Genomic DNA, 12,044 nt, shown 5'->3' with positions numbered 1-12,044 from the left:
TGACTCTCAGTTGCAAGTCTCAAAGAGCAGTTTCCAGAAATGTGTAGGACCAGATTAATTGTTGTACTAAAGAAGCCATTCTGCAACTCCAGGTGTATAAACAGTCACATTTTATCATGGTTACAATGTACCCTTCACTACACTGGCCATTTGCTAAGTATGATAATACAGCTTCCCATAACTTCCCACAATGTCTGCCATGGCCTATGAAGCAGTCCCTGGCAGCCATGGCCCCATTATAGCCTTAATACCATTGCCACAGAATTCGCGTCTGATCACTTGGGTCTGCCTACACATTAAAATGGTTTCTTCTAAACCCTTCCAACAGCACCTCAAATTTGAACCAATATCTCCTTACACTTTGTTTCAATTGTGGCCACCTCATTAGCGCCCATTGCTGAGCCTACCATATTGCCACTCCTTTAATTGTATTGGCAGCCAAGTGGCAACTCGCCATCGTTAATAAGAGTAGTGGTCCTGGCTATGACTTATTAATTAACTGCGGCGGGTACAATTTCAGCCACAGTCCCAAAATCACCTGCGCAAATTGGAATTCATACTTGATCCTTTTGTTAGTATTCTTAGTATACTGGTCATATTCTGGTTATTGAACATCAGCAGTTAGAATTATGGACTATTAGCACTACTTATTCACAGATGTAAAAATAGGCCAGGTTTTTGCTGGTCTTTCAGGAGTGTTGTTGAGAAGTTCACTTACAAATTCTGGATGATAGCATCTATGACGAAATAGGAAATGAATGTTCTGTGAGACAAATATTAATTTGCCAGAATTAGTATTACCATACGTGGTAATGGCATCAGTATGAAGTCAATCAGTTTACACACCGATAATCAGATTTCCAACACTATATAAAGCATTTACATCTTCGGGTAGACATTGCACCATTTATTTCACACATCAGCCTTTTTAAAAATACACATTGGAGTCTATGATGTATTTTAATATCAGAACTAGTTATTTGACCAATTCCACTGCTGATAGAACAGAAAGGCCTTCAAGTTATAAATTGTTTTTGTAGGGCTAAGAAGCAGCAGAATTATTCTTCCAGTCTTCACAAAGATAGTCTAGACCATTGCCAAACTAATCTTCTCCCGTTCCTGGGCCCCAAATTTAAGTTTGTGCTTCTAACCCAGAGGCTTTCAGGCCACCAGATATTAAGACATTCTGTGCCATTTGTTTCCCACAACTTGCTGGTTCTAGTTGAATGAGACCAGGTACTAAAAATGGGTCCCACCCCTACATCTCTCCCATATCTGATATGCTCTAACAGTTGGTCTCCCAAAAGTTAAAATCAAGAAAGAAGGTGAAACCATTGAAACAGAAGTTCTTTTAATATGAAATGAAATAATTGCACTCAGCAGAATAATTGAGAGTCTGGCTAAGGATACGGGGAAATAAACAAGGGTAGGTAAGTCGAGTAGAGACTTCAATGCAGTAAAATAGATGGTACTTGCTTTATAAGCCAAACGTTCTGTTTTATGTCGTAGAACTCAATACTTCCAAGACTGCTGAATATGCAATTATGCTTCAGATTTCATTGCCAGATCATTTCTAAAACAATTTCTGTCAAGGATTTTAAGTTAAGCACTAGTAACATTGAGAATTAAGAAAGCGCAGCTGCTGTTTTTGATGAAGCTTAAAAAATCATTTTGTCAGAGGCCAGAAATTAGTCAGCTGTTGACACTCCATGCACACCATTTGTATGATCTTTTGATTTCTCTGCCCACTGACCTCTCTGCTTGTAAATTCTGGGCCTGTATGCTTCTCTTCACTTCACATGACAAAGGGGCAGTGCTGCAAAAGTTTGTGATTTCAAATAAACTGTAACCTGGTGTCATGTGACTTCTAACCATGATTAATTAGGTTTTGCAAAGTTCAAAGACTATCAATAATACTACTTTAATCAGAATATGAACTTGTTGAGCAGACATAATGCAATTTATATACGCAAGACAATCATCTACATCACAGCAGCCCTTGGGTAACCTAAGAGGCAAATAATTCTGAATGCTTAATTCAAATATGTAACCAAACAATTAAATAATGTCCAAATTTTACCAGTGTCATATTGGTACATAACAATAAAACAAAGAACTGTGGATGTTGGAGATCTGAAACAAATAAAAACAAATTGCTAGTGGGAAATTGCTGGCAGTTCTGAAGAGTCATCACTGGACTCAAAACATTCACTCTGTTTTGTCTTCACAGATACTGCCAAACTTGCTGAATCTCTCCAGCACTCTGTTTGTAATTATTGGTACATAATGTGGCAATTAGGTTATATAAAGATCAATAAGTTTGAATTCTTTATTTGTACTGAGTTATTGGAACTCTACCAGGATAACTTGACATGGAATACAATAAGCCATTACATTGGCTTAACTTTGTTGGTCAGCATTTTCATTTATTTTTTAAAAATCACTGATTAAATTGCTTGTTTGGCTAAGAGAGTTTGATGGAGAGGTGGGATTTAGAGAAGGAGAAAACAACATGGAAAAATGGGAGTCAGGTGCTATAGATCATTATAACTATCCATTATGCTATGTAGGATATATAAAAAAAAAATTATGTACTATGGGGGTCATCAATATAATGGTGACAATATCAACAGGTTCAAAAACACTGCTGATACCATCTAGACAGAAACAGGAAGAATGGTCATTTGGCTGAAGTGGTAAAAGACAATTGGCACCTGGAAATTCATATTAAAACACAAATCACAGCACAAGAAAAGAAAAAATGGAAAATGTCAAAGCAATTTGAGAAATAAAACAAAATATTCCAGAACCACTAAATAAATATCAAATGTAAAAACAGAACACAACAATTCCTTAAAGCAAGAGAACAGGCACATCAAAATTTCTATCAATTGCTTCTCTTCAGTTATGTTTTCGAAGACACAACCATTTACGTGGAACTTCATAGGAACATCTCTCTACACCTTCTTCATCATATGGTATATGCCAAGTATCATGTGAAGTCTGTACTATGGTGTCATATCTTGATATGATCTGTCGGGAAAGATATAAATTTTAAAAACTATTAATGTCAAAACAAACTGATTATCACAACTAGAAATAATGTTCCTCACACGAAAAATTGTTATTTGAAAGTCCATGTAAGCAATTACATTTAACCAATATTTAGAAACTTAAGCAAACATCAGAAGATAACACCCCATAAATTGTTTTTAGAAGTCAATGGACTGTTGAGAGATTGTGTATTTCTGTTGCTGTTAGAAAAATTCAAAAGTAAGTTTTCCACTGCTTAAATTTGTTAGCAGGTGATATATTCAGAAAGTCTATGGTGGAATGAATGGACATAATCATAGAAAAAGCAAACAAACATTGTTTAGTCACTGTCATAGGCTTTTATCCAAAGAGCAAACATAGAAAAAATGACACTAGCACATAACACTAGCAAAAAGCAAGATGCAAAAGATGGTAGATGCAGAAATGACACAACCTTCTAAAATAATTCCATAAAATACTGGCATTAGAGGACCTGACAGTTGACTTATCCAAATCAAATGCAGTGAGGACAATTCTTTACAGTTACATGCTATGTGACCTGGTGAAAAACTTCCTTTGGGTAATGAATGGTGATGAGGGGGTATTGGTATTTGCATAGCTTTGCATCGCAGTTTATTTTTGAGAGAAAGGAATGAAACCCTTCAATCTGCTTCAAATACCTCTGATTTAAGGGTCTAGGCCCGAAGCGTCAGCTTTTGTGCTCCTGAGATGCTGCTGGGCCTGCTGTGTTCATCCAGCTTCACACTTTATTATCTTGGATTCTCCAGCATTTGCAGTTCCCATTATCTCTGATTTAAACTGACTAGCTTTACTGTTCATGTGAAATAGATCTTGTAAAATAAGAAGAAAGTATTAGAAAATTTCACCAGATATGGCAGTGGGTGGGGAACAGAGGGTTAATAGGCTGGGAATAGAAGTTTGGTATATTTTGAGTGAATGGCATGTAATTTAGGGAATGTGGCTAGCCCACCAAAATCCTACTCACCCTGATTTAGTTTCATGAGAGATGCACTAAAATCGGCACACCATTCACCATATGTAAGTAAATCATGAAAGATCAAATGGTCTTGTTAAAAGCTCAGTCAACCCCTATATTATATGTTGCCCACTCCACAATACAATCAGTACGGATGGACAGGATTAGGAATCGTGATTTTGCTTCAAAACGCTTAAAAGGGTAAGAAAGGAGGTGTTTTCATTGGAGCATGCCACTTGTCCACTGGGTGCCCCATCTGAGAAGACAGCACCTTTTGCTTCCTTCCCACCTGTAGATTACTTCAAATCTACATCATTGCCCACCTCAACTACTCTCAAAGTTACAAAAAAAGCCAGTCTAGGGCCCCTAGATTTAGCTTCATCTGGATTCCATGAGACCTGGAAATTCCCACTTTGGAGCTCTGAGAAGGTTTGAACTTCCACTGGGAGTTTGTCCAGAGCACCCAGTTGACTGTAGACTTTTTCTAGGGCTGGGGGATGGAAATCATTGTTCTCCGCTGTAATTTTCCATCCAACATTTCAACTCATGTTCTCTCTCCACAGCTGCCAGACCCGTGAGTCTCGCCAAAATTTTCTTCTCTTATCTCATGATTCAACAAACGGTATTTTGCTTTAGCACTTTGCGAATAAACATAATTGGTAATTCAAGTTGATGGGAAAGAATTTGCTGACTGATATAAATAACAATCAAAAGCAATGTGGGTATGTGGTGAAAACCTTTCGAAAACAGTCCTATTGTTTGTTTCAGACTCCATTTCTACGACAGTTAACCTAACATGGTGTTACATGTGAGAAAACAGCATCTGGTCAGAGCTGAGATCAGAATAATTCTCACTTCAAATCAACTTTGAGAACAAGAGTTCCTTCTGAGTATATGCACTGCCTTGAAGGATTAGAACACATACTTGAAATTTATAGCACATTATGTTGTTTAGCTAAGTAATGCACATAAGAATAATTTACTAAGGTTCGTGCCTTAGCAAAAACACAAACATTTTCAGTCAGATAGATTATAGTAAGATAACAAAGTGTGAAGCTGGATGAACACAGCCGGCCACGCAGCATCTCAGGAGCACAAAAACTGACGTTTCGGGCCCAGACCCTTCATCAGAGAGAATTGTGAATTGTTTTATAATCTCAAATTCTGTTCAGTGTGCCTCTCTCACCTCGAATTTCATCCTCTTCCTTGGATTATACCTTGACAACACAAGCTGGTGTCCACGCTGCCACTTGAAGAACAGTCTTCGGGTGTTCTGGTCAGACAAACAAGCTTTGTGGTCCCGCATGAGGTCTCTACTAAGGAATTTACAATGATTGCCTGAATGTATAGTTGCGTATAACAAGAAGGGATCATCTTCAGAACTAGATCAAGAGAAATCAGAAGAAATCTTGAAGACATTAATCAATGTGTGTAAATACATAAGCAATTATTTTTGCAATGGCACTTCCTGAACAACTAAATGACAATTAGAACAGAAATTTAGTTGTTTCTTCAAATTCTTGTCAATTTTCAGTCCATTTGTGTGTTCTCATCCTAATTTTGTTTGCTGCACCTGAAATAGCCTAAAGGCTACTAAATCTACCAATCTGAACAGATTAGTATCTTTGTATTCCAAATTTATTTACAGAATCATAGAGTCTTACAACATGGAAACAGACCTTTTGGTCCAATCAGTCCATGCCAAACATTATCCCAAACTAAACTAGTCCCACGCACCTGCACTTGGCCCATATCCCTCCATACATTTCTTATTCATGTACTTATCTAAATGTTTTTTATATATAATTGTGCTCACATCCACCACTTCCTCTAGAAGTTCATTCCACACATGAACCACTCTGTTTTAAAAAGAACCCTCATGCTTTTTTAAAAACTTTCTTCTCTCACCTTAAAAATATGACCTCTAGTCTTGAAATCCCCTATGTCAGGAAAAAGACACCCACCATTCACCTTAGCCAAACCTCTCAAAATTTTATAAACCTCTATAAGGACACCCCTCAACCTCCCACACTCTAGTAAAAGAAGTCCCAGCGCATCTAGCCTCTCCTTGTAACTCAAACCTTCCATTCCCAGCAACATTCTGATAAATCTCTTCTGAAGCCCCTCGAACATATTAATATCTTTTCAATAACTGGATGACGAGAATTTGATTTGCTGCAATTGATTTACAATTCTTTGAAGAGAGATTTCTTTTCAGAATCAATGCAAACACCCAAGGTAAACCAAGGGATTTAATTAAGACAACAGAAAATCTGTTAGAGAGTAAAGCAGCAAAAAGACCAAGGGAGAAATAACTTCCAGGAAAGATTTCAGAGTAAATCTGTATTTATCCATTAAAAACAGTTCCCTTAGCCCCATCTTGTAAGGGCTAGCTTAAGTGTGTCTTTTAGCTTTATAATGCCACATAAACAGAAACTGAACCAATTTGTACCAATTATACCTTTTAGATATTTCCTAATCAGCTTGTTCAGAGAAAGAAATGGAGGCTAGAGAACTTGTGGCAATAAATATGTTTTGAAAACAGAGATAACACGGTGTGAAGCTGGATGAACACAGCAGGCCAAGCAGCATCAGAGGAGCAGGAAAGCTTGACGTTTCTGAAGAAGTGTCTCGACCCTGATGCTGCTTGGCCTGCTGTGTTCATCCAGCTTCACACCGTGCTATCTCAGATTCTCCAGCATCGGCAGTTCCTGCTATCTCTGTCTTGAAAACAGTTCACATTACAGGAGAGGAAGTGCTGGAGATCTTAGGAACCATAAAGATAGATAAATTTCCAGGGCCTGATCAAGTGTATCCCAGGACGTGGTGGGAAGTTAGGGAAGAAATTGCAGGGCCCCTAGCAGAAATATTTGTATCATCTATAACAATGGGTGTGTTGTCTAAACAACAGGTGAGGTACCGGAAGACTGGAGGATGGGTAGTGTTGTGTGTTTATTTAAGAAAGGCATTAAGGAGAAGCCTGGGAAGTACAGACAAATGAACCTAACATTGATAACAAAGTGCAGAGCTAGATGAACACAGGGTCTTTTTTTTTCTGAAGGGTCGAGGCCCGAAAAGTCAGCTTTCCTGCTCCTATGATGCTGCTTGGCCTGCTGTGTTCATCCAGCTCTACACCTTGTTATCTCAGATTCTCCAGCATCTGCAGTTCCTACTAAGCCTGACATTGATGGTGGGTCAGTTGTTGGAGGTAATTCTAAAAAATAGGATTTACATGCATTTGGAGAGGCAAGGACTGATTAGGGATAGTCAACATGGTTTTGTGCGAGGGAAATTCTGTCTCACAAACTTGATTGAGTTTTTTAAGGAAGTAACCAAAAAGATTGGTGAGGGTAGATTGGTAGACATTGTTTTCATGGACTTCAGTAAAGCCTGTGATAAGGTAGTGTAATTAGTAAAGTTAGATCACATCGGATTCAGAGGGAGCTTGCCAATTGGATACAAAATTGGCTTTATAGTAGGAGACAGAGTGTGACGTTGGAGGGTTGTTTTTTGGACTGCAATCCTGAGACCAGCGGTGATCCACAGGAATTGGTACTGAGTCTATTTTTGTTCGTTATTTATAAAAATAATTTGGATGAGAATATAGGAGGTGTAGTTAATAAGTCTGCAGATGACCCCCAAATTCATGGTATAGTGGGCAGTGAAGAAGGTTATCTAAGATTACAAATAAATCTTGATCAATTGCATCAATGGGCTGAGGAGTGGCAGATGGAGTTTATTTTGGATAAATGTGAGGTATTGTATTTTAATAAAACAAATGAAACAGGATTTAGACAATTAATGGTAGAGCCCCGGTTTGTGTTGTAGAACAGAATCACCTAGGGATTCAGGTACATAAGTTTTGAAATTTGCATCACAGGTAGATAGGGTGGTAAGAAGGCATTTGCTCAGTCCTTTGAGTATAGGAATTGAGATGTCATGTTGAGGTTGTACAGCATGTTGGTGAGGCCCTTCTGGAGTACTGTGTGCAATTCTGGTCGCCCTGCTATATTAGTAATTTGGAGAGGGTTCAGAAAAGATTTGCCAGGATGTTGCTGGGAATGGAGGACTCAAGTTATAAAATAGGCTGGGAATATTTTCACTGGAGAATAAGAGGTTGAGGGGTGACCTTATAGAGGTTTATCATGAGGAGCATAGATAAGATGAATAGCAAGAGTCTTTTCGCTTGAGCAGCAGAGTTAAAATTTCGGGGGCATATTTTTAAGGTGAAAGGACAAGGGCTTAAAAAGCACAGGAGGGGCAACTTTTTGTACACATAGAGGTTCATGTGCGGATTGAACTGCCAGAAGAAGTGGTGGATGTAGGTACAGCTAAAACATTTAAAAGACATTTGGATAAGTACATGAAAAGGAAAGGTTTGGAGGTATGTGGGCCAAATGCAGGCGAATGGGACTAGTTCAAGTTGGGAACATGGTCGGCATGGAGTAGTTGGGCTAAAGTGTTCATTTCCATGCTGTATGACCTCTGGAGCAGGTGGGACTTCACTGAGACAGTCCTGTCCCTGGGTTCTTCCCACCACCATACTCTCATCTTGTTCTATTTCATCAGCAAATACTGCTTTCAATACTCACCCTCTCAGCTGAGCTGAAATATTGATGCTTGCAGGCTTCTTCTCACCCTCTCGTGGCATTTCCCAGCCCAGAGATAATGACGTTTTCAGGACTACTCAAACACTCAGGGGAAATTAGTGCACTGCACTTTTGACATGTCCTCATTACCTTATGATTTATTCTCTATCCTACAGTATAGCTATTATTAAAAGGCCTATAGATCACACCTACTAGTGTCTTCCTCACCTTTCGTGCCTCCACCCATGTGGATCATTTAATCTACATCATCTAATCTAAGATAATTTCTCACTGTTATATTTATTCCATATTGTACAATAAATCCTCTATATTCTCATTGTACTTATTCCATCTTTACAATAAATCCTCTGCACTTCTGAAATCACAAATTGTAAATTTGCCTAACCGTGCCAAAAAATAAGTACAAAAGTAACAACAAAAATCAGCATCCCTGGGCAAAAGTCATGTAGCCATTATATTGTTAACCATTTTAAACTATTTTTAATGAGCTCCACAATTGCAAATGTCATCATTCGAGGTGGTTCTCAGGCATGGTACCCTTGCTGATACAGAAGATTGACTGTACTAACAAAGCCACCCAACACATTTTCCTAGGTAATAAAATGTGAGGCTGGATGAACACAGCAGGCCCAGCAGCATCTCAGGAGCACAAAAACTGACGTTTTGGGCCTAGACCCTTCATCAGAGAGGGGGATGGGGAGAGGGAACTGGAATAAATAGGGAGAGAGCGGGAGGCGGACCGAAGATGGAGAGAAAAGAAGATAGGTGGAGAGAGTATAGGTGGGGAGGTAGGGAGGGGATAGGTCAGTCCAGGGAAGACGGACAGGTCAAGGAGGTGGGATGAGGTTAGTAGGTAGATGGGGGTGCGGCTTGGGGTGGGAGGAAGGGATGGGTGAGAGGAAGAACAGGTTAGGGAGGCAGAGACAGGTTGGACTGGTTTTGGGATGCAGTGGGTGGAGGGGAAGAGCTGGGCTGGTTGTGTGGTGCAGTGGGGGGAGGGGACGAACTGGGCTGGTTTAGGGATGCGGTGGGGGAAGGGGAGATTTTGAAACTGGTGAAGTCCACATTGATACCATTAGGCTGCAGGGTTCCTTCCTGCTTGTCCTCTTGAAAAGTCATATGCCCTTAATATTTAGTTTCTAGCTTTGATGTCCTTGTAGACATAGCTCCCCAATGGCTATAAGACTGTATACACTAACTTCTACTTGTGTCAGTAATTTTGTTCTAAATTCTACATACATTTAACTTAAGAGCTATTAATTTTGCATTCACCCTATCCTTAACCCTATTTGTTGTTGCAATATAACTTCAGTACAGTTGGAAATTATAATGGAAAGTAGTTGAAATATTTGGATATAGCTGAAGGCAAAATTGATCTATGTCATCTGTTATAAAACAAACAACTCCAATCAGAATGCAAGAAAATCAGATTACAATTTTTTTTAATCATAGCACATTGTAACTGCCTACTCAATATTTTGTTTGATAATGGGATGCCAAACTTAGAAGGCGTGAAGACAAAATTACTTAAAAACACTGCTGACAATTGCTTCCTTATGAAACAAAACATTAGAAAAAGCTATTTGACGGTTTTTTTTTGAAAAAAATCACATTTTAACATCACTGAAAAGGCCAGCACAAATTCCTCATCCCAACTGCTCTTAGATAGTGGTGGTGAGCTAGCTTCTTGAATATCATCTGGTGGCTTGCTGGGTTATTTAAAAGAACAGTTAAGAGTCAACCATATCGCTGTGGGTTTAGAATCAACCCATACCAGTTAAAGATGGTGGATTTCCTTCCCTCAGGTCAACCAGATGGATTTTTATGATAATGATAGCTTGTGGTCACCATTACTGATACAGTACTAACCTTTCATTCCAGACTTTATTTAATTCATTGAATTATTCAGCTGCCTCAGTGGTACATTAATTCATGTCTCGCTTGAGATACTAGAATGACAGAAGATTATGCTGATTTTGCAGTTGAGGGAAAAAGTTAGCTGAAATCTCATTGTTAAAGGGTTGCAAATATTGGCTGGGAGTGGGCTAACTGGGCCTAGACACAGATAGAATTCCACAAGGCTGTGTCGAGACTAATGCTGCACATTATCATCACTAATGATTTACTGGGTGTAAATAACATTTAAATTAAGAAAAAAATACATTGTAATTTATATCCAATCAGCACAGTACTGTACATTTGCTGTAAGGTATATTAAGAGTAAATCAGACAACAAAATGTGAGGCTGGATGAACACAGCAGGCCAAGCAGCATCTCAGGAGCACAAAAGCTGACGTTTCGGGCTTAGACCCTTCATCAGAGAGGGGGATGGGGTGAGGGCTCTGGAATAAATAGGGAGAGAGGGGAAGGCAGACCAAAGATGGAGAGAAAAGAAGATAGGTGGAGAGAGTATAGGTGGGGAAGTAGGGAGGGGATAGGTCAATCCAGGGAAGACGGACAGGTCAAGGAGGTGGGATGAGGTTAGTAGGTAGATGGGGGTGCGGCTTGGGGTGGGAGGAAGGGATGGGTGAGAGGAAGAACAGGTTAGGGAGGTGGAGACAGGTTGGACTGGTTTTGGGATGCAGTGGGTGGAGGGGAAGAGCTGGGCTGGTTGTGTGGTGCAGTGGGGGGAGGGGACGAACTGGGCTGGTTTAGGGATGCAGTTGGGGAAGGAGAGATTTTGAAACTGGTGAAGTCCACATTGATACCATTAGGCTGCAGGGTTCCCAGGCGGAATATGAGTTGCTGTTCCTGCAAACTTCGGGTGGCATCATTGTGGCACTGCAGGAGGCCCATATGGACATGTCATCTAAAGAATGGGAGGGGGAGTGGAAATGGTTTGCGACTGGGAGGTGCAGTAGTTTGTTGCGAACTGAGCGGAGGTGTTCTGCAAAGCGGTCTCCAAGCCTCCGCTTGGTTTCCCCAATGTAGAGGTACCCACACCGGGTACAGTGGATGCAGTATACCACATTGGCAGATGTGCAGGTGAACCTCTGCTTAATGTGGAAAGTCATCTTGGGGCCTGGGATAGGGGTGAGGGGGGAGGTGTGGGGGCAAGTGTAGCATTTCCTGCGGTTGCAGGGGAAGGTGCCGGGTGTGGTGGGGTTGGAGGGCAGTGTGGAGCGAACAAGGGAGTCATGGAGAGAGTGGTCTCTCCGGAAAGCAGACAGGGGTGGGGATGGAAAAATGTCTTGGGTGGTGGGGTCGGATTGTAGATGGCGGAAGTGTCGGAGGATGATGCGTTGTATCCGGAGGTTGGTGGGGTGGTGTGTGAGAACGAGGGGGATCCTCTTTGGGCGGTTGTGGCGGGGGCAGGGTGTGAGGGACGTGTTGCGGGAAATACGGGAGACGCGGTCGAGGGCATTCTCGATCACTGTGGGGGGAAAGTTGCGGTCCTTGAAGAA

At 40.5% G+C, this 12,044-nt stretch overlaps 1 protein-coding gene across 1 annotated transcript in view; it reads right to left on the bottom strand.

Moving 5' to 3' along the window:
* Positions 1-1,334: 1,334 nt before the first annotated feature.
* The window catches only part of prorp (protein only RNase P catalytic subunit), a 148,346-nt gene continuing 137,636 nt past the window's right edge, over positions 1,335-12,044 (bottom strand). Inside the window, exons 6-7 of the mRNA XM_048538366.1 lie at positions 5,217-5,412; positions 1,335-3,033 (exon numbers count right to left, since the gene is read on the bottom strand). Coding sequence (XP_048394323.1) covers positions 2,902-3,033; positions 5,217-5,412 — 328 coding nt within the window. The 3' untranslated portion in view covers positions 1,335-2,901. The remainder of the gene's footprint in view (positions 3,034-5,216; positions 5,413-12,044) is intronic.

The sequence above is a fragment of the Stegostoma tigrinum genome, chromosome 10, assembly GCF_030684315.1.
Source record: "Stegostoma tigrinum isolate sSteTig4 chromosome 10, sSteTig4.hap1, whole genome shotgun sequence".
NCBI classification, from domain to species: Eukaryota; Metazoa; Chordata; class Chondrichthyes; order Orectolobiformes; family Stegostomatidae; genus Stegostoma; species Stegostoma tigrinum.
This window is presented reverse-complemented; position numbering and strand designations above follow the sequence as displayed.